The following is a 23,265-nucleotide window of genomic DNA, read 5'->3' as shown; positions in this document are numbered from 1 at the left end:
CTGCCACTCATGTATCTCCACTGGATCCCCTCGAGGTGTCTGCAGGATCCTCCAGCACCCCACTGACGGTTGAATCATTGTCAGCTATTATGGAAACTTTTGTGTCCCGGGTGGAAGTGGCTTGTCAGGGACAGGGCGCAAGAAAGCGACCCCCGCCTAACCCCTTATTATCTGAAACCTCGGATTCAGACTCTGAGCCTATTTCTGCAGTTGCAGGGACTTCATCTGGGATTGGTGTCTCGGGTACTGTCTCTTCAGACAGTGAGGAGGATGTTTCGGCATCAGCCATAGCCCGAGAGGAAGCGTTGGTAAACGCACTCATTGTATCTGTTCAAGAAACCTTAAGATTACAGGGTATTCCGTCGGAAATAGCTGAAACTGAAATCCCTTTTGGGACTAAAAAACGCATGAAAGTGGCGAAGGTTTTTCCATTGCCCAAATGTTTTGGCAATCCAATCAAAGAAGAATGGAGTCTGCCAAAACGCATCTCTGCTATTTCTAAACGCATTAACAGGCGTTTTCCGTTTGAGGAAACCCTCATTAAGAAATGGACAGAACCACCTGTGGTGGATTCACCAATTGCTAGATTGAATAAAGCCACGGTTATTCCTTTAGAAGACGCTCCGTCTTTTAAAGATCCAGTGGATCGCAAGATAGAAGCTATGTTTTCCTTGATTGGATCAGCTTTCAGACCAATAATTGCTATTGGTCTGGTTTCGCAGACTGTAACTGAATGGACCAAGTGGTTGCGTCGGGACTTAGAAGAAGTCCCTCAGGCTGTATCAGATTTGTTGGAACAAATGATGCAGGGGTTACAGTTTGTGTGTGATGCGGCGTTAGACGCCACTCCATTATTGGCGCGAGCATCAGTTTCAGCAGTGGTTCTCAGGCGTACACTGTGGCTAAAAGGTTGGTTAGCCGACCAAGGTTCCAAAAAAGCATTGGCTAATATCCCCTTTTCAGGAGAGCGTCTATTTGGAGCCAACTTAGATGAGATCATTAAGGATCTCACGGGTGGAAAGAGCACCTTTTTACCGCAAAATGTTAAGGGTAAAGGAACTCGTCAAAGACGAGGGCCTTCTTTCTCTGCTCACAAAAAGTTTTTTCGTCCCGCGGGTGAAAAAATTAAGTCCTCCAAAGCTCCTTCAGGAGGCTTCAGGGGACGTTGGTCGGGCAAGCAAAAGCCCGCCCCCTCCAGACCTGAAGATAAATCGTCCAAAGCCTGAAGGTGCGCCCCCACCCATAATTGGGGTGGGGGGACGTCTTCGCCGGTTCCCGGATCCATGGCTTTCCAGAATCCCGGACAAGTGGGTTTGCGAAGTCATAAGGTCAGGGTACAAGATCGAGTTTCGATCTCTCCCACCGGCGCGATTCTTCCCTTCCAATATCCGACTATCCCCGGATCGTTTAGAAGATCTGCGGAGAGCAGTCACGGATTTACTACAACAAGGAGTGGTAGTCCACGTTCCTTGGACAGAACGTTTTCAAGGGTTTTATTCAAACCTATTTACAATACCCAGGAAAGAGGGCAAAGTGCGTCCAATTCTGGACTTAAGGGCACTCAATTCCTTTCTCAACATAAGGAAATTCAAGATGGAATCCATTCGCACAGTAGCAGCCTTCCTGCATCCAGGGGATGTCCTAGCGTCCATAGACATCAAGGACGCCTATCTTCACATTCCCATTTTCGCAGGACATCAGCAGTTTCTACGCTTTTCCGTAGAAGAGAACCACTATCAGTTTGTGGCGTTACCTTTCGGTCTCGCCACGGCTCCTCGGGTCTTCACGAAGGTGTTGGCCCCAATGTTGGCACTACTGCGCCAAAGAGGCATATCGATTCTAGGTTACCTAGACGATCTCCTGCTTCATGCAGAGTCTCCTCAGACCCTGCTACAAAACATAGAAATTACTATAATTTCTTTACAGGAATTCGGGTGGCTGGTGAACCAGCAAAAGTCATTTCTGGTTCCCACCCAGAGGCTCGAATATCTGGGTCTAATTCTAGACACAGTCAGGTCAAGAGTTTTCCTTCCGGTAGGGAAACTCCGGAAGATTCAATCAGCAGTCCAGTTGTTACTATCCAACAGCTGGTCTTCTCTTCGAACTTGCATGAGGGTTCTGGGATTGATGGTGGCTTCCTTCGAAGCAGTCCCATACCCGAATTCTTCAGCAAGAGTTTCTTCTCAGATGGAATCGGAATCCGGAATCCCTGGACAGTCGGATCCGATTGAGCAAACAGACCAGAGAGTCTCTGGTCTGGTGGCTTCGGTCTCCGATGCTCAGCCAGGGAAAGTCATTTCTGCCAATATATTGGACGATAGTGACCACGGATGCCAGTCTATCCGGATGGGGAGGAATTCTCGGTCAGTTATCTGTCCAGGGACTTTGGTCCCTGGAAGAATCCAGGTTGCCGATAAATGTATTGGAACTGAGAGCGATCAAACTTTGTCTGATTCACTGGACCGAGCAGCTCCAGGGCAGCCCGGTTCGGATCCAGTCGGACAACGCCACGGCCGTGGCTTATGTCAATCACCAGGGGGGCACCAAGAGTGTCCGAGCTGCCAAAGAAGTGGCTTGCATTCTTCGCTGGGCGGAACGATTTGTTCCAGCTATCTCTGCGGTGTTCATTCCGGGGGTGGAGAATTGGCAGGCAGATTATCTCGGCCGTCAGACTCTGGATCAGGGGGAATGGTCCCTCCATCCAGAAGTTTTCCACCAGTTGTGCCTACGGTGAGGCACCCCGGATTTGGATCTGTTGGCATCACGATTCAACAGGAAAGTACAGAGATTTGTGGCTCGCTCCCGCGATCCTCTAGCAGAGACCGCAGACGCACTGATCGCCCCGTGGGGGCAATGCCAGCTAATGTATGCCTTCCCTCCTCTCGGGTTACTGCCAAGACTTCTTCGCAGGATAGAGGAGGAAGGAATTCCAGTAATCCTGGTAGCTCCGGACTGGCCTCGCCGAGCTTGGTACGCCGACGTGGTCAGACTGGTGGCGGACGTCCCGTGGAGACTTACTCTCAGGGAGGACCTACTGTCTCAGGGACCGATCTTCCATCCTGCTTTACGATCGCTGGCTTTAACGGCCTGGCTATTGAGACCCAGGTGCTGAAGGACAAGGGATTGTCAGCTTCAGTTATTCCTACTCTAGTTAAAGCAAGGAAAGCGACTTCCAGAAAGATTTATCATCGTACATGGAAGTCCTACATTGCATGGTGTGAACCTCTGGGGTTCCGTCCACGGTCTTATTCGGTTAGCCGAATATTAGCTTTTCTGCAACAAGGGGTTGAGCAGAAACTGGCCTTGAGCACTATCAAGGGTCAGGTCTCAGCATTAGCTATCTTCTTTCAGAAGCCTTTGGCTACTCATTCCTTGGTGCGGAATTTCATCCAGGGGGTGCGACATCTGGCTCCGCCAGTGCGCGCGCCGTTACCACCCTGGGATCTTAATTTAGTATTGTCGGTTCTTCAGAAACCTCCCTTTGAAGATATTAGGGAGATTCCTCTACCTACGTTGTCCCAGAAAGTGGCCTTCTTGGTGGCTATTCTGACACCCTGCACGCAGGGTGTCAGAACTGGCCGCATTATCTTGCCGTTCCCCATATCTGGTGGTTCATAGAGATAAGGTGGTTCTTCGTCCGAATCCATCCTTCCTACCAAAAGTGGTTTCAGAATTTCATCTGAATGAAGAAATTGTATTACCTTCCCTGTGTCCTAAGCCCAGTCATCCTCGGGAGTTTGCTTTACACTCCTTGGATGTGGTCCGGGCGATCAGGGTATACTTGAAAACGACTGACTCGTTTCGCAAGACGGATTCACTTTTTGTGATCCCGGATGGACCCAAAAAGGGGTTGCCTGCATCTGCCGCGACCATTTCCAAATGGATCAGACAGACGGTGGTACAGGCTTATTCTATTAAGGGTCGGGAGCCCCCGTTCCCTGTTAAGGCGCACTCCACTCGGACACTTAGTGCGTCATGGGCCTTTCGCCATTAGGCGTCAGTGGTCCAGGTGTGCAAGGCGGCTACCTGGTCATCGGTGTATACCTTTACAAAACGTTATAAAGTTGATGTAATGGCATCGTCTGATGCCTCGTTTGGCCGCAAGGTTTTGCAGGCTGCCATTTGAGGAGACCAGTGGTCTGCCTCAAGGGTTTTTTTCCGTTGGAAATTTTCATTTGAGTCTCATTCTTTGTTTATAATGAGCCTTTAAAACTTCTAGTTTAGCACCGGTTGGGCCTTCTAGATTGGATTTTGATTTCGGTCAATCCCACCCCTCATTTGTGGCACTGCTTCTGGATGTCCCAGTTCTTGTGAATCAAGAAGACTACGTCTGTCAATGAGCGACAGAGAAAATCGGATTTTTGTAAGATCTTACCGTAAAATCCTTTTCTCTTAGCTCATTGACAGACGTAGTACCCGCCCCTCTATCATTGAGTTGGGTTGGGTTAAATTCTCTGTTGCTGCTTTGTGACAGAACTGATGCCTTGTAGCAGAGAGAGGGAGGATATACCCTCAGGGACTGCCCCTAAGGTGGAGCCAGAACGTTTTTTCTTTCTGCCTAGTCCTGCTCCTGCGGAGACAACATAACCCAGTTCTTGTGAATCAAGAAGACTACGTCTGTCAATGAGCTAAGAGAAAAGGATTTTACGGTAAGATCTTACAAAAATCCGATTTTTTTTTTTTTTGCTTTATTTTGACATAACATTGATGATTTTTATTGTTATCACAGTGAATTTAAATATCCCCTATGATAGCAATCTGTAGTGACAGGTACTCTTCTTTTTTTTAAAAAAAAAATTGGGGTCTATTAGACTCTAGATCTCTCCTCTGACCTTAAAGCATCTGACCACACCAAGATTGGTGTGATAAGATGCTTTCCCAATTTCCTAATAGCGCTATTTATTTCTGGCAAAACCGAAGTCATGAAATGCTTGTAGCTTCCGGTATCTTGGGCTATAGAGATGATTGGAGCCATTTTTGTACCCAATCAGCTCTATGGTCAGATAATGGAACCACCGGTGGGACAGGAGAACCCGAGAAAAACTGCGGGGGGGGGGCCCTCCCACTGCTCGTAAAAGCAGTCTAGCGGCTAATTATCCACTAGGATTGCTTTTACATGTAAGCCGACCGCTGGCTGTAAAAAACGATACCAAGATGATGCCTAAATCTGCAGGCATCATCCTGGTATAGATATATAAATCAGCTTAATCGCATCAATTGACAAGATAAATCAAAAGTGCAAGGTGCTAGTCCATTAAAGTGATTTCAAGTGAATAAACAGTCTCTAAAGTGCCAAAATAAGTGCAGCTGCCGCAATGGATCATTCAGGTGCTCACACGATCCCACCACCAGTGATGGATGGCTTCTCACCTTATAATTTGACCAGTGTTTCACCACTAGGTCAAAAACAGCTTTATAGTATCCCCAGATAAATGGGTAGACTCGATCCTCTCATTAGGTCCTGAGTGCTCCCTTGTTGCTGCACAGATAATTAGGGGGGCTCTGTCCTCACTGTATTTCCCCAGTCTCCATCATAAAACAGGAATAAATGGAAAACAAATCTAGTGCTCTCTGTATATAAGGTATTTATTAAATAATCCAAATATTAAAACTCACATTTGTAGGCACTTAAGCTGTGCAGGCTGGGTAGGCATTGAATCTGTAGTGACAGGTACTCTTTTTTTAAAAAAAAAATTGGGGTCCTGAGTAGGACCCCCTACTAAGGAATTCACATGCTCATCAGCACCTGACGATACGCGTCTATGGGGCGGAGACACCACGGGCGAGATCCAGCTACAGGACACAACTTCTCCTGCGTCTCCTAAACCGATTCAATGCCTTGCATTGAATTGAATACATTGCATATCTAGATTTTAGTAAGGCTTTTGACACTGTCCCACATAGAAGACTTATCAATAAACTGCAGTCATTGAGCATGGACTCCCATATTGTTGAGTGGATTAGGCAGTGGCTGAGCGACAGACAACAGAGGGTTGTAGTCAATGGAGAACATTCAGAACAAGGTCATGTTACCAGTGGGGTACCTCAGGGATCTGTACTGGGACCAATTTTGTTTAATATCTTCATAAGTGATATTGCAAAAGGCCTCGATGGTAAGGTTTGTCTTTTTGCTGATGACACAAAGATATGTAACAGGGTTGATGTTCCTGGATGGAAACGCCAAATGGAAAAGGATTAAGGAAAACTAGAAGAATGGTCAGAACTCTGGCAACTGAAATTTAATGTGGATAAGTGCAAGATAATGCACCTGGGGCGTAAAAACCCAAGGGCAGAATATAGAATATTTGACACAGTCCTGACCTCAGTATCTGAGGAAAGGGATTTAGGAGTAATTATTTCAGAAGACTTAAAGGTGGGAAGACAATGTAATAGAGCAGCACAAAATGCCAGCAGAATGCTTGGATGTATAGGGAGAGGTATAAGCAGTAGAAAGAGAGAAGTGCTTATGCCGCTGTACAGAACACTGGTGAGACCTCACTTGGAATATTGTGCGCAGTACTGGAGGCCATATCTCCAGAAGGATATAGATACTCTAGAGAGAGTTCAGAGAAGAGCTACTAAACTAGTACATGGATTGCAGGAAAAAACTTACCAGGAAAGGTTAAAGGACCTTAACATGTATAGCTTGGAAGAAAGAAGAGACAGAGGGGATATGATAGAAACTTTTAAATACATAAAGGGAATCAACTCGGTAAAGTAAGGGGAGCATATTTAAAAGAAGAAAAACTACCACAAGAGGACACAGTTTTAAATTAGAGGGGCAAAGGTTTAAAAGTAATATGAGGAAGTATTACTTTAATGAGAGAGTAGTGGATGCATGGAATAACCTTCCTGCAGAAGTGGTAGCTGCAAAATTCCATGACACTGTTAATGCACAGTGGCGCACGTTGCAACGTCCATTCCTGGTACCTAGTCGGTTTGGGTTACGTTATCCCTTTGATCCGGCTACGGAGTCACGGTGGTGTGTGCCACCACAGGTGGATCACGCTGTGGCTGTGCTGAACGCGTCTACCTTAGTTCCGGCTGGGGATGCCCCGGTTTTCCGGGATCCCACGGACAGGCGGTTGGAGTCCCTATCTCGCCATTCCTATACGGTGGCGGATTCGTTGCTCAAACCCGTTTTCGCATCCGTTCTGGTGGCTCAGGTGGCTGTTGATTGGACTGGGATGCTTAAGCGCAATCTCGTGTCTGCTGGTGTTGCACCTGCCCGGCTGGAATTGGTGGATCAAATCCACCGAGGTGTAATGTACTTGTGTGATGCAGCCTTGGCTGAGGCCCCCTTAGTGGCTCGCCTCTCTAGCGTCGCGGTGCTTCAACGGCGACTGTTATGGCTGAAGGGCTGGTCGGCCGACCAGGCCTCGAGGGAATCGGTTGCTGACTTTCCCTATGCTGGCTCTCGCCTTTTTGGCGAGGCTTTGGACACCCTGTTTTCAGGTGTCACGGGGGGCATGAGCTCTATGCTGCCCCAGAACCCGAAGTCCAAGTCCTTTCGGGGCAGGCGGGGTTCTGCGTCTGGTTCTACTAGGGGGTCTTTTCGTGCCTTTCGGGCCCATCCCAAGGGCAAGACCTTCCAGGCCCAGGGCACCCGGAAGAAGCCCTGGGCAGAGGTGAGCAGGAGTTCGGCATTGCCGGCTCGGCGGGTCAGTCCGCCTCTACCCGAAGGGACGCCCTCACCCGTTTCAGGGGTGGGGGGACGTTTGCGCGGTTTCCTCCGACCTTGGCTGATCCGGCTATCGGACAGGTGGGTCCAGGAAATCGATCGATCGGTTTTCCGGATCGAATTCCTTTCCCGGCCGGCAGACAGATTCCTTCCCTCCTATCTTCCTCTGCTTCCGAGGCGTTTGCAGGGCTTGCATCAAGCGGTGTTGGGCCTGCTTGCTCTGGGAGTGTTTGTCCCGGGACTTCATCAGGACAGGTTTCGGGGGTTTTCTTAGAATCTGTTCACTTTGCCCAAGAAGGATGGCAAAGTGCATCCTGTTCTGGACCTGAAATCGCTGAACCGCTTCGTGCGTGTTCGGAAGTTTCGAATGGAGTTCCTCCGTTCGGTTGTGGCCTCCTTGAGCCCAGGAGAATTCCTGGCTTCGATGGATCTGAAGGCTGCGTACCTGCGCAATCCCTATTTTCGAGGGTCATCGGAGGTACCTTCGGTTTGCTGTCTCAGGGGATCACTGCCTGTTTGTGGTGTTGCCTTTCGGTCTCACTTCGGCACCCGGGGTGTTTACCGGGGTGTTGGCTCCGGTCCTGGGTCGGCTGTGGGCCCAGGGCATTGCGGTCCTGGGGTACCTGGACGATCTGCTTCTGTGATCGCGTGCCAGTCAGGGCCTTGTGCGCGGTCTGTTCTTCATGGTACAGGCGCTCAAGGAGTTTGAATGGGCCATCAATGTTCAAATTTCAACATTGTCTCCGTCGCTTCGCCTTCCCTATCTGGGAATGGTTCTGGACTCTGCTTAGACAAAGGTGTTCCTGCCGGAGAAAAAACTCCGGACTTTGCAGGACGAACTCAGGTCCCTCAGGGACAATCCGTCCTCGTCACTCAGGACCTGCATGCGGGGCCTGGGGTTGATGGTGTCGGCCTTCGAGGCGATCCCTTTTGCTCAGTTCCACACGCGGGCTTTCCAGCCGGAGATCCTGGCCAGGTGGGACAGACTTCCTCAGTCCCTTGATCTGGATGTCTCCCTGAGTCGCCGGACCAGATTGGCTCTTCTGTGGTAGATCCAGTCCCCGTCGGTGGCGGAAGGCAAGTCCTTCCGTCCGTTGGTGCGGACAGTGGTTACCACGGGTGCCAGCCTGTCGGGCTGGGGTGGAGTCCTGGGCAACCTGTCTGCCCAGGGCACTTGGGCGGAGGAGTAGTCCTCCCTCCCGATCAATGTGCTGGAACTACGAGCAATAAAGCTGTCTCCTCCAGTGGTCGGAACGTCTCCAGGGCTTGCCTGTTCACGTACAGGCGGACAATGCTACCGCGGTGGCTTACATCAACCACCAGGGGGGCACCAAGAGTGCTCGTGCGGCCCGGGAGGTGTCCGGCATTCTGTCTTGGGCCGAGACTCATGTCCCGGCGATCTCAGCAGTTCACATTCCGGGTGTGGAAACTTGGCAGGCCGACTATCTGAGCCGCCAGACCCTGGACCAGGGGGAATGGTCCCTTCACCCGGAGGTCTTTCAGATGCGGTGTGCGAAATGGGGATTCCCAGATGTGGATCTGTTCGCATCCCGGCTAAACCGAAAGGTGGAAAGCTTTGTGGCGAGAACGCGCGATCCGTTGGCGGACGCCTCGGATGCGTTGGTGGCCCCTTGGCATCAGTATCGTCTGATGTACGCCTTTCCTCCGATTCAGGTACTATCCCGGTTCCTTCGCAGTTTGGCCTCAGAACCGCACATGGTGTTTCTGGTGGCACCGGACTGGCAACGCCGGTCCTGGTACGCCGACGTTGTTCACCTGGCAGTGGCACCTTCGCGGCGCCTGCCTCTGCGGGAAGATCTCCTGTCTCAGGGTCCGATCTTCCATCCTGCTTTACAGTCGCTGGCCTTAACGGCCTGGCTGTTGAGACCCAGGTCTTGAAGGACAAGGATCTATCCCCTGAGGGTATCCCTACCCTGTTCAAGGCTAGGAAATCCTCCTCTGGTAAAATCTGTTACCGTACTTGGAAAGCTTATTTCGCCTGGTGTGGGTCCAGGGGGTTTTCCCCTTGCTTGTACTCGGGGTCAAGAGTGTTGGCTTTCCTCCAGTCTGGAGTGGATCAGCGCTTGGCGCTGGCCACGATAAAGGGTCAGGTGTCTGCCCTGGCTATCCTTTTCTAACGCCCTGTGGCGTCTAATTCTTTGGTCCGCACCTTCATTCAAGGTGTGCGACACTTGGTTCCTCCCAGAAAGGAGCCTTTACCTCCATGGGACTTGAACTGGGTTCTGTCCGTGTTACGGCGTGCTCCCTTTGAGAATATTGGGGAGATTTCTTTGCCTCTGCTGTCAAAGAAGGTCGCCTTTTTTGGTGGCGATCACTTCGGCTCGCAGGGTGTCGGAGCTGGCGGCGTAGTCTTGCCGCTTCCCTTACTTGGTAATCCATAAGGATAAGGTGGTGATGAGGACACTTCGTCCATTCTTCCCAAGGTGGTCACTGCATTTCACATTGAGGTAATTGTTCTGCCTTCGCTTTGCACGAAGCCTAAGCATCCGAAGGAGATTGCTTTGCATTCTTCGGTGGTTGTTCGGGCGATCAGGGTTTACCTGTCGTCTACTGAATCCTTTCGTAAAACGGATTCCCTGTTTGTTCTTCCTGAGGGATCTCGGAAGGGCATGGCTGCGTCAGCAGCAACTATTGCCAAATGGATCAGACAGTCCATGGAACAGGCTTATGCTTTGAAGGAACGGGTTCCACCCTTACCTGTTGAGGCGCACTCTACTAGATCCGTGAGTACGTCCTAGGCTTGTTGGCATAGGGCCTCGGTGGCCCAGGTGTGCAAGGCTGCGACTTGGTCGTCGGTGCACACTTTCTCAAAATTCTACGAAGTAGACGTTCTGGCATCAGCTGATGCTTCCTTTGGCCGCAAAGTCATAAGTGCGGCGGTGCCATGAAGGACCCTTGTTTTCTTTTTATGGGTCCCTGGCTGTTGGTGTTTGCTTTTCTGGGCAGATGCTCCTGTTGAGCATTGTTTTTTTCTGTTGCCCAGTGGGTTCTCTTACAGTGTATGTAAGGTTCCTTTCTCTGATATGGGTACGGCGTTGCCTCTTCTACGCTTGCGTCTCCCACCCCTCATGTCTATACTGCTTTGGGACATCCCAATAGTGATGACTTAGAGGAGGCGGCGACTGTCGGAGGACGTAAGAGAAAACGGAATTTTTGTAAAATCTTAGCTGTAAAATTCCTTTCTCTGAGTCCTCCGACAGTCGCCGCCCCCGCCCCTCTATGGGGTTCTTGTTCTTACTGCTATGCTACCAAACTGAGTTGGGAGTGGACACTTCAGGGGGGTATTGACCAGATGGGACAGCCCCAAGGGGTGTATACATGCAAATGCCTTTTGTTTTTAACTAAGTCTATATGCCTAGCTACTCCTGCGGAGCAGATGACAATACCCAATAGTGATGACTTAGAGGAGGCGGCGACTGTCGGAGGTCTCAGAGAAAGGAATTTTACAGGTAAGATTTTACAAAAATTCCGTTTTTTTTTTATTTATTTTTTTTTTTGTTGCTGCTGAATCCAGTTCCAGTGGCATGCCCGCTCAGTTTTGGACTGGCTATATGAGAGTCTTACTGCCAGCGAGCGCTTGCAGACCGTAGCTCCGCGCTGGGAATCCATAGCGACTATAGTCCCACGGACGGGGACTGGCCTGCAGGTGAAACATCCCGCTGGGACGCACATATCTGGCTTGCCAGCGTCGCAGCGCGCCCTTGGCCGACAGCGCCCTCACTGCGTTGCAGAGGCAGTCTGTCAGGTTGGATGCCCACCCTCAGCAGCGTGGTCCAGTAAGTACAGTCCCCGCGTCTGGTTAGCAGACCTGGGGCGGACGTGGGCTCCTCCATAGGTGAGTAGAACCCATACCTCCTACCACCCTCCTCCACTATGAGGGGTCAGCTGGGACCTTCCCCTCCTAACTTGACCTCTCCCTACACTGGGCTCTGGGACACTTTTAGTGGGAGGTCCCCTATGTAAGTCGCCTCTGGTGCTATACTGGGTAGTGAACGGTGGGGGGGGAGGCCTCGGAGGGGGGTGGTTGCACCTCATACCGCTACCTTGGGGGGGGTGGGTTCATCCGCCAGGCTGACCTCCGCCAGGGCCCCCAGGCCTGTAACTAGGGTAGGCCCAAGGTCACGTGCTCATTGGCGTGAAGCCGCCATTTTGCCGTTGCCTACAGCCTTAACAGGCCTCAGCAGCCTGCCTAGGTATCCCTATCACTGTAATGCCGGTGGCCATTTTGCTGGAGCCGGAGACAAACAGCACAGGAGCTTCTGGCTCTTGTGTTCGGGGGCGTTACCTTCTACTTTCACTTCTCCATGCTGCTGATGAACCTTGCTGTGTTCTCCATATGGTAACTACTCTAAAGGAGTTTCATTACACTGGCCTTCACCTTTTCATCTTCAGAGGGGTTTCAGGCCTTTAGGGGGCTTAGGATTATCCCTCGGAGTAGCGCTGTGTGCCTCGCGATTGCCTCTTAAAGGCGCAGTGCACGCTGGTAGCGGCGGACTTGCTGGGACCTGTGGTGCCTTTGTAACCTCACTTAGCCTCAGGGGCGTTATTTTTTTGTGATTGGGTGCGGGGAATTGCTCCCTCTTAGGCCATTGCTCCTGTTTTCAGGAGAAGCTTCTGTTTAACCACTTGCGGTGCAGGTTCCAGTGTTTACCTGTCTGCTCCTTATATTCTTACTGTGCAATCCTACTGTTTGGCCATTTGTCTAACATGGATTCCCAAAGTTTGTCTGCGATCCGCGATGTATTGTTGGGGCCCGCTTCTGATGCTCATGATGTGACTTTGTGATGCAAGAAAATGTCCAGAAAAATGGAAAGTTATTACGGCAGCATTTACTAAGAAACGCCCTCGCCTGTCTCATCTCAGACTCTGAGGCGCCGGTGACGCAGACCCCCTTTTGGAGGATGCGTCCCCGCATTCCGAATTTTCTGATGCGGAAAAGGATGTTTCCACGCCCGCATTGGCACAGGAAAAGGCGCTGGTAGATGCTTTGATATCCTCAGTGAGGGACACCCTGAAAATCACGGATGCGATTTCTAAATCGCAAGGAGCCTCAGTATCCTTTGGATCCCTCAGGGCAAAGAAATCGACCAAGGTTTTCCCTTGTCCCGAAGGCTTGTCCGCCTTAGTGGAGGAACAATGGCGGCGACCTAATCGCACGCTTGCAGTTCCCAAACGTTTGGCTAGACGCTACCCGTTTGAGGAAGAGATCTTACGCAAATGGACGGTCCCCCCTCAGGTGGACCCCCAGCTATGTGGGATTCACAAGGCCAGAGTTTTAGCGGTGGCATTATCTAATCTCTCCCTGATCCTGTTGACAGACGTATTGAGGTCTTATCCCGACACCTGTGTACGGTAGTAAAAACAAAAAGCAGAGCGCCTCTAAGTGTTATCAGTTTAATTAAAAGGGTAAGGCAGGTACAGGAAAACTGCTCACATTTAAAACAGTATAAAATAGCTCATCTGTTAGGTGGTCTGCAGGAACACAGGGGTCCACGGCTGGATGTTTGTGGCTCCAAGAGGTGGTGCAGGGGATGGTGAAGGCGGCAGTTCGGTTGAAATATCAACCTTCAGAAATCTGACCTGGTTCCAACAACCAGACTGGAGTATCTAGGGATGATTCTAGATTTAGCTTCGGCAAAGGTATTTCTACCTTCTGTGAAGTTACAGTAGTTAAGGGAAGTGATTCTGTCGCTGTTGGCATGTGACCTGGTGTCTCTCAGGTCATCTATGCAGGTGCTGGGGCTGATGATGTCCTCCTTCGAGGCCGTACCATATGCTCAGGCCCATACAAGACTTTTGCAACAGGAGATCCTTGTCAAATGGGACAAGGATCCTCTATCTCTTGACAGTCTGATTTATTTGAGTCAGAGATCCAAGGACTCCCTGAATTGGTGGCTCGGCTCTCCGAATCTTCTCCACGGGAAATCCTTCCTTCCAGTATTCTGGACAGTGGTGATGACAGATGCCTTTCTGACCGGTTGGGGGGGGGGGGGGGGGGGAGTACTGGGCACACTGAATGTTCAAGGGACATGGACAGTGGAAGAGTCCAAGCTCCCTATCAATGTTCTGGAACTGAGAGCAATCAAGTTGAGCCTGTTCCACTGGACGGACAATTTCAAAGGGTTTTCTGTCCGAGTCCAGTCTGACAATGCAACAGCCGTGGCTTATGTCAATTATCAAGGGGGCACCAGGAGTGCCCTGGCGGCTCTGGAGGTAGCTGAGATCCTGCGCTGGGCAGAGGTCTACGTCCCGGCCCTATCCGCTGTGGTCCCTGCATCCACAAGGGTTCCACCAGCTGTAACTCTGGTGGGGGACCCCGGATGTGGACCTGTTCCCCTCCAGACAAAACAGGAAGGTTTCAAAGTTTGTGGCTCGGTCTGATGCAGTAGATGCCCTGGTGGCTTCCTGGATCCAGTAAGGGCTAATTTGTGCGTTACCTCCACTAAAAATTTTTTATATCGCCTGCTACGCATGGTCGAGTTGGAGGGGATTCTGGTAATTCTGGTGGCTCCGGAGATCCTGGTACACCGACGTGATTCGGCTGAAGGTCGCAGGTCCGTGGACACTTCCTCTGCGGTAAGATCTTTTATCTCAGGGTCCGATCTTCCATCCTGCTTTACAGTCGCTGGCTTTAACGGCTTGGCTGTTGAGAGCAAGGTGTTAACCACTTAAGCCCCGAAGGATTTGGCTGCTCAAAGACCAGGGCATATTTTGCGATTCGGCACTGCGTGTCTTTAATGGACTATTGCGCGGTCGTGCGACGCTGTACCCGAATTAAATTGACGTCCTTTTTTTCCTACAAACAGAGCTTTCTTTTGGTGGTATTTTATTACCTGTGCGATTTTTACTTTTTGTGCTTCAAAAAAAAAAAATCGCGACAATTTTGAAAAAATATTTCTCTATCGCTCATTGACAGACGTAGTCCTCGGTGATACAGCACCTTCGGGTTATGTTGCCTCCACAGGAGCAGGACTAGACAGGAAATAAAATGCTCTGGCCACACCCTAGGGGCAGTCCCCGAGGGTATATCCTCTCTCTCTCTGTCACAGCAAATCAGTTTTTTTCTGTCTAGTCAGGAGTAAGGACCTAGATACCTTGCTGGGATCTTCGGTCCTGGCAGGATTTTTTTCTTAAAAAGATTTTTTTAGACAGCTTTTTTCTCCAGTGTTCCTGTGAGATCTTCAAGCAAGAAAGCTGAACTGGGCGACGGGCTGGATGTTGAGATCCGGTGGTCACCCCAGTTCAGCCTACGAGCGCGTGCAGGCCATAGCTCCGCGCTGGGTCGGCCGCGACATAGTCCCACTGGAGGGACTGACCCCGCGAGTTAAACGTCTCGCTGAAACGCCAAGGACCAGGAGTCACGGCGTCCGTATTGGTCGACAGCCCTCCCGCCCCGGTGGAGAGGGGTACTGTCAGGAGTTGGTGCCGCCTGGTTCCGGTATGGTGAGTAGCATGTTCCCCCTTTTCCCCTGACGGGTCTTGTGGTGAACGCGGGCCCCTCTCTGTATGGTAAGGATGAGTTCCCCTCTATCCTATAACATGGCACAGATCCCCCTACTTTGAGTGTGATTTTATGTGCAAAAAGCCAGGAGGCTTGGTTTGGGAGCTGACAATCTAATTGTAAACATGTTAAAAAAGATTGTAATTAGTGGCAGTATGGGTATCTTACTGTGATAATATAGGTATCCTACCAGTCAGTAGCCACGGACATGTAGACTGCTTTCCTAGTCAAGTCTCCAGCGATAGCAGGCCTTCCGAACGGCCATGCGATCCGCCAGGGCCGGTACCGCTGACCAGGCTAAATCCCCATGTAGAGAAGGTGTTGTGATGCTCTGCAGTCACGCCGCTATTCGGTACTAACCGCCGCCATTGTTTGCTAGATCGCACGAGGCCGCCATTTTGGCGTAGCCTCGTGTCTCCAGCATGGGGGCGGCCATGTTTGAGGTGATCCAAACACCTCGTGGAGCTAGGGGAGGCGCCGGAAGGCGTGCAGAGGGGCGGAGCCGCCTCCTTTCTTCCTGGGCAGCCAGCCAAAAGACTTCCTGTTTGTGAACACAGCGCTGTAACCTGTTGCAGTGAACTCTGAGCATCAAGTGGTGAGCCTGGGGGTCTATCTCTCTCTCTCTCTCGATCGATAGGGATCCCTAACAGGTAACACTGAGGGGCTTTTGTGGCGCTGGGGGTCTGAAAAAAAAAAAAAAGTTTTTTATTTAAATTTGAATTGTATTTTCCGGGAAATTACTGGAATAATCATGGACCCTGCCACACAAATACCCCCACCTGTTTCCCTCGAGGGGGCCACGGGACCCGCCGGTGCACAGAGTATGGATGCATTTACAGCAGTTTTGGAGTCTTTGGTGGCTCGGGTGGAGGCAGCCTGTCAGGGACGGGGGTCAAGAAAGCGACCCCCGCCTACCCCTATATTATCTGACACCTCTGACTCAGATTCAGAGATGGTCACTGCAGCTGCAGGTCCCTCTGCAAGGGCTGTTATCTCAGGTAAAGCTCCCTCAGACAGTGAGGAGGACGTTCTTTCTCCCGCTATAATTCAGGAAGAAGCATTGGTGGACGCACTAGTTGTGGCGGTGCGGGAAACCTTAAGACTTGAGGTTTCACCGGCAGAGGCAACTGAAACAGAGATTCCCTTTGGTACTAACAAGCCCATTAAAACGGTGAAGGTTTTTCCTGTATCCAAGTGTTTTGGTAATAAAATTAAAGGAGAATGGGAGCATTCTAAGCGTACCTTTTCTATTTCCAAGCGTATTGCTAGACGCTATCCGTTTCAGGAATCCATCATTAAGAAATGGACGGTACCATCAGTGGTGGATCCACCTATTTCCAGGCTGAATAAAGCCACAGTTATCCCAGTGGAGGACACTTCGTCCTTTAAGGATCCGGTGGATCGAAAGATGGAAGCGGAGTCCCGCACTATCTTCTCCCTGATAGGGTCAGCATTTAGACCAGTAATTGTTATTGGTCTAGTTTCCCAGACACTAACGGAATGGGCGAGATTGGTACGCCAAGACCTAAGGGGAAAAGATATCCCCCAGGGAACATCTGATTTGATGGAACAGATTATACAAGGGCTACAGTTTGTCTGTGACGCAGCCTTGGATGCTACCCCCCTATTAGGGCATGCATCTATGTCAGCGGTAATCCTCAGACGTGTGCTGTGGTTAAAATGCTGGTCAGCTGACCTAGGTTCCAAAAAGACCTTGACGAATCTCCCCTTTCAGGGGAATCGCCTATTTGGGGCCACCCTAGATGAAATTATTAAGGACGCCACTGGGGGCAAGAGCACTTTCTTGCCACAGGCTGCTAAAGCTAAGGGACCTCGCAACAAGCGAGGACCTTTCTTTACCGCCCATAAAGGGTTCGTACGCCCGGCTGGAACAAGCGGGAAAGGCAAGACTCCTCCAGGAGGGTTCAAGAAAGGCTGGTCGGACAAACAGAGGACCGACTCAGCCAAACCCGAAGCAAAGGATTACACAGCCTGAAGGTGCGCCCCCACCCGGGTTGAGGGTGGGGGGACGTTTTCACCGGTATTCAGGACATTAGATCGAGCATCGACTACTACTACCGGTGCGATTCTTCCCTTCCAACATTTAAGTACTACAGGGAGCGGTAGTCACCGTTCCCTGAATAGATCTTTTCCTTTACCTTTTCCTAAGATTAGTCTCTATTCCCCACAGGAATCGGATCTGGTTGACCAGACAGACCAAGAAGCCTCTAGCCGGGTGACTTCGGTCCCTGAGGTCCAACCAGAAAAGATCACCGTTCCTGATAGGAATCGGGTATCTGATAAATGTGTGGGAACAGAAAACGACCAGACTTTCTCGGATGGTCGGGGCCAGATAGCTCTAGGGACGCCTGGTTCAGATCCAGTCAGCGCCAGTGGTCCTAGAAATTCTAGGCTGGCCTCGTCAAGCCGGCCTGGCCGACTTGGACATGCTAGTCGCAGACGTTCCGTGGGAACTTCGTCTCAGGGAGTGTCTGTGGTCTCAAGGACCAATCTACCATCGTGCTTTACAGTCGCTGGTTTTAATGGCCTGGCCATTGAGACCCAAGTACTGAAGGACAGAGGGTTGTCAGCTTCAGTCATTCCTACCCTTATTAAAGCAAGGAAAGCGACTTCCAGCAAGGTCTATTATCACACATGGAAGACTTATATTGCGTGGTGCGAATCTTTAGGATTTCCTCCACGTACCTATTCGGTGACTCGAATATTGGCCTTTTTGCAAAAAGGGGTTGAGCAGAAACTAGCCTTGAGCACCATCAAGGGTCAAGTTTCAGCATTAGCAATCTTCTTTCAGAAACCTTTAGCTACCAAGTCCTTGGTGCGGAATTTCATCCAGGGGGTGCGGCACCTGGCTCCACCCTGGGATCTTAATTTAGTTTTGTCGGTTCTACAGAAACCTCCCTTTGAAAACATCAGGGAGATTCCCTTGCTTACTTTATCCCAGAAGGTGGCCTTCTTGGTGGCTATCACTTCTGCTCGCAGGGTGTCAGAACTGGCTGCATTATCATGCCAGTCCCCATACCTAGTGATTCATAGGGATAAGGTAGTACTTCATCCTAAGCCATCCTTTCTTCCTAAGGTGGTTTCAGATTTTCATCTGAATGAAGATATTGTACTACCTTCCTTGTGTCCTCAGCCCAATCATCATCAGGAACATGCGTTGCATTCCTTGGATGTGGTTCGGGCAATCAGGGTATACCTGAAAGCTACGGAATCATTCCGTAAGACGGATTCACTTTTTTTGATCACGGATGGCCCCAGAAAGGGGTTGCCTGCATCTGCCGCAACTATTGCCAAATGGATTAGACAGACGGTGGTACAGGCTTATTCTATTAAGGGTCAGAGTCCTCCGTTCCCTGTTAGGGCGCACTCCACTCGAGCGCTCAGTACTTCCTGGGCCTTTCGCCATCAGGCGTCAGTGGTCCAGGTATGTAAGGCGGCCACCTGGTCGTCGGTACATACCTTTACAAAATTTTATAAAATTGATGTGATGGCATCGGCGGATGCCTCTTTTGGCCGCAAAGTGCTGCAGGCCGCAATTTGAGGAGACCGGTGGTCTACCTCGAGGGTTTTTTTCTGTTGAAAAATTTTTTTGTTGAGTCTCATCATTAAGGATGAGCATTGTAAACTTCTAGTTGGCACCGGTTGGGCCTTCTAGATTTGGATTTGATTTCCATTTTCCCACCCCTCATTTGTGATACTGCTCTGGGACTTCCCGAAGGTGCTGTATCACAGAGGACTACGTCTGTCAATGAGTGATAGAGAAAAATGGATTTTTGTAAAATCTTACCGTAAAATCCTTTTCTCTTAGCTCATTGACAGACGTAGTACCCGCCCCTCTGTTTTTGAGTTGGGTTGGGTTAAATTCTCTAAACACTGCTTTTGTGACATAACTGATTTGCTGTGGCAGAGAGAGAGAGGATATACCCTCGGGGACTGCCCCTAGGGTGTGGCCAGAGCATTTTATTTCCTGTCTAGTCCTGCTCCTGTGGAGGCAACATAACCCGAAGGTACTGTATCACCGAGGACTACGTCTGTCAATGAGCTAAGAGAAAAGGATTTTACGGTAAGATTTTACAAAAATCCATTTTTTTATATGAAAATCTCAAAAAAAAGTAAAAAATCAAAATGTTTTAACCTTTTAGGCCAATTTGTTTTCTGCGACATATTTTTGGTAAAAAAAAAAAAAACTAAGCTGATTTTGATTGGTTTGCGCAAAAGTTATTGCGTTTACTAAATACGGGAAAGATTGATGTCATTTTTATTGTTTGTTTTTTTAACTAGTAATGGCGGCGATCTGCAATTTTTTTTTTTTCTTTTTTTGCGGGACTGTGACATTGCGGTGGACAGATCGGACCCCTGACTGACATTTTTGGCACTTTTGGGGGTACCAGTCACATTACTACAGTAATCAGTGCTATAAATAAGCACTGTTACTGTAAAAATGACACTGGCAGGGAAGGGGTTAACTTAGTGATCAAGGGGTTAAGTGTGTCCTTCGCCGCCGGTCACTCGTGCGGGAATGTCAGGAAACGAGCGGGGGCAGGAGCCCTTGCCCCCTAGAGGCTTGTGGGCGAGCGATGTACCAATACGTCGCTTTGCCCAAGAGCGCCAGACTGCTGCAGTATATGTACTTGCGGCGGTCGGCAAGTGGTTAGAGGGCAGAGGTCTGTCCAATTCTGTGATCCCTATCTTACTGAAGGCTAGGAAGTCTACTTCTCGGCAGATTTATCATCGTACGTGGAAAGCGTGCATTGCTTGGTGCGAAACGCTGAAGCTGCATCCTAGATCCTTTGCCATCAACAGGATCCTTACCTTTCTACAGAAAGGGGTTGACCAACGTTTGGTGTTGGGCCCTCTTGAGTGTCAAATCTCGGCCTTGGCTTTGTACTTCCAATGCCCTTTGGCTACGCACTCTTTGATTCGTACGTTTCTTCAGGGGGTTCGCCATTTGGCTCCCCCCAGGAAGTCTCCGTTGCCTCCTTGGGACCTTAATTTGGTTCTATCGGTTCTTCAGAAATCTCCTTTCGAAAACATAAGACACATTTCCTTGCTCGCCTTGTCGCAGAAAGTTGCCTTTTTGGTGGCCATCACCTCTGCGTGCAGGGTTTCTGAACTAGCGGCTATCTTGCCGCTCTCCTTTTCTGGTAATACACAGGGATAAGGTAATGTTACGGCCTAATCTGTCGTTTCTTCTTAAGGTGGTTTCAGACTTCCATCTGAATGAAGACATAGTGCTTCTTTCACTCTGTCCGAAACCTTCACATCCTAAGGAAACTGCATTGCTTGGATTTGGTTTGGGCGATACGGGTGTATCCGGAGACTACTGAGTCCTTTCGTAAGTCGGGCTTTCTGTTTGTCAATACGGATGGACCCCGTAAGAGTCAGGCTGCGTCTGCGGTGACCATCTCTCGATGGATCAGACGGACGGTGGTGAAGGCGTATTCTCTTAAAGGCAAGGTTCCTCCTTTCCCTGTCATGGCACACTCTACGCGGGCGTTTCCGCCATCAGGCGTCAGTGATGCAGGTTTGCAAGGCGGCCACTTGGTCGTCTGTACATACATTCACCAAGTTTTACAGAGTGGAAGTGTTAGTATCCTCGGATGCGTCCTTTGGCCGCAAGCTTTTGCAGGCTGCCATTAAAGAAGCTGTCTGCTTTTCCTTCTCCTTTTATGGTTTTGTTACAATTGAGCCCCAGTTGTTGCTCGTTGGGCTCCATGTTACATAGTTGGCTATGTTAGCCGTGGGATTTGCATTCTTTTAAGTTTGTCCTTTCCCCACCTCTCAGTGGTTACTGCTTTTGAACGTCCCATCCATCTATGATTTAAAGCAGCAGCTACGTCCATCGGTGGACGAAAGAGAAAATTGGATTTTTTACTTGCATAAAATCCATTTCTCTGAGTCCACCGACGGACGTAGCTCCCACCCCTCTTTTCTTTGAAGGGTTGGGTTTTGGTGGTTGTTCACTGCTGGCAACTAAACTGAAGATCCAACGGTGAGGCCAGGGGTAATAACCCAGGAATCCTACCCCCCTGGGCGTGTCAGCCTTTGGCTCTACCTGGTCACTCCTAGTGAGAGGGGCTTATTACCCATCCGTCTATGATTTAAAGCAGCAGCTACGTCAGTCGGTGGACGAAAGAGAAATGGATTTTACGGTAAGTAAAAAATCCAATTTTTCCATTGCTAACCTTTGTGTTCTTGTTCTATTCTACTGACTGATGGGTAAGAACAATTTTTCCCTAACCCCCTCCTAACTTTATAGGCTCAAAGGGTGTTTGTCGTCTTCCTCCTTGAAAGTTATTCAAATAACTTTATCTTCCACATAGAAAACCCTATCTCTTGTAAGCTGCACATGCAATCAAGCCCAGGTGATCTTGCTGCAAATCTTTTCAACTTCTGATCTAACACCTTCACCACAACATTTGGGTTTAATCCTAGAATACATTATGGAATTTTATAGCTTCTACAAATGTTAATTTCTCTTCCTATGATTCTTTGTCTCTCATCCTGCTTGAACTTCAAACCACCAGGATGCAGACAGTGCACTTTCACTTCCTGGTTAATATTCCCAGACAGAGTTTAATTATTTTACCCAGAGCCCCTACTTACACTAGGACTCCCTATTAGAAGCCCTCAAGGCTCTGTCTTGGGTCCTGCTGTGTCTTTACCTTTTTCTTCCACAGTTGAAAAAAAACCTAATCAACATGGAGGAGAAGGAGACTATCCTGACTACCCCTCCTTGGCCTTTTGACCTTTGTGTCAGACAATTTATTTTTGTTCTGCATTGAAAAGGTCCCCAAGGGTTGGTCACCTTTTCTCTACACCTATGGTTTATAGCAGCTTAGGCACTTATTATTCTTGATTAGCTTCTTCACTACATTGTGGCTCCATGATGGCAAATTCCCTGTATCCATAATTCTAAGATATTTCTAAGTTGGCATATCACATTTTTTGGGTTAGATATCTCCCTTAGCAGTCCTTGCCAAGCAATTACTTGTCCTAGTAATCTGATGGGGAATTTAACCCTAATTTTTACTGTCCTATTTTAACAAATTTCCGTCTGGTCCTGCTTACTGCGTACCATCTCATACCCTGTGGGTCCTATTCAGTCTTGTATATCCTCTCACTATCCCCTTAGCCCTTGCACCGATGGGGGACTTTGTTAATGGTAAATCCTTCCCAGTTTCCTATACGATCTCCTGCAAGCTTAGCCAACCCGCTTGAGAACAAAGATAGCCATGGAAGCCTAATCTCCTCCTTGCTCCCCTTTAGTTTTTTTTTTTTTTTAACTTGAGAACTTCTAATTTACAACGAATACCTACTGCATGGCACTGCATCTCTTTTTTTTGAGCAGTGGGTAGGGTTATATGGATGCACAAGGACAGGGTTCAACAAATTCCAGGTCACCATGGTGACTAGAAATTGTGTCCTGGCACCTGGGCTTTTGTCACCCCGTTGACTGTTGCAGGGATGCACAATTGTATCACCTGACGCCTGGGACATGCAGGTAGCAGCAGGGCCCACTTGTCAGCTGGAAGCATTAGGGCAGATCCGCTAGCACTCAATTGCTTCCACGCATGTACAGTGCAATAGTGCAGAATGTTTGTGAAAATATTACTGGAGACATAACAGATTTGCATTTTATACATCATGAAAACAGTTAAACTTGGTTTGAGTATTTTTTATGCATTGATATTTTTTGGTTGCTTTTAACATGTAATTCATTTTGCTGTAGGTGTCTGCAAATAAGGGAGAAATCGGGGATGCAACTCCATTTAATGATGCAGTTAATGTGCAGAAGATTTCAAATTTGTTATCAGACTATGGGTACCATCTTAGAGGAAATGAGGTACTTTACTCTTTTTGTTGATTTTGTTTTTAGCCCAAAGCTCAACTCCTGTCACTTTTTTTTTTTTTTTGCAGTTGATCAATAAAAGATTAAAAATGTCAGGTGGTCTGTGCCTCCGTGGGGGAAATGTTATTCTCATTTCTTTAAATCTATGACACGATGACCATATATGAGTTACAGGGTGTAGGGGTTTAG

At 49.2% G+C, this 23,265-nt stretch overlaps 1 protein-coding gene across 2 annotated transcripts in view; it reads left to right on the top strand.

The window, feature by feature from the left end:
* The window catches only part of POLR2B (RNA polymerase II subunit B), an 837,536-nt gene that overhangs the window by 754,530 nt on the left and 59,741 nt on the right, over positions 1–23,265 (top strand). For both annotated transcript variants that reach the window (XM_082254374.1, XM_082254373.1), the window contains one exon: positions 22,957–23,070. In XM_082254374.1, the coding sequence (XP_082110500.1) occupies positions 22,957–23,070 (114 nt within the window). The remainder of the gene's footprint in view (positions 1–22,956; positions 23,071–23,265) is intronic.

Source organism: Pelophylax lessonae, assembly GCF_965119305.1.
Source record: "Pelophylax lessonae genome assembly, chromosome: 1".
In the NCBI taxonomy this organism is placed as follows: domain Eukaryota; kingdom Metazoa; phylum Chordata; class Amphibia; order Anura; family Ranidae; genus Pelophylax; species Pelophylax lessonae.
Note: the sequence above shows the minus strand (reverse complement) of the source record. Positions and strands in the feature narration are given on the sequence as shown.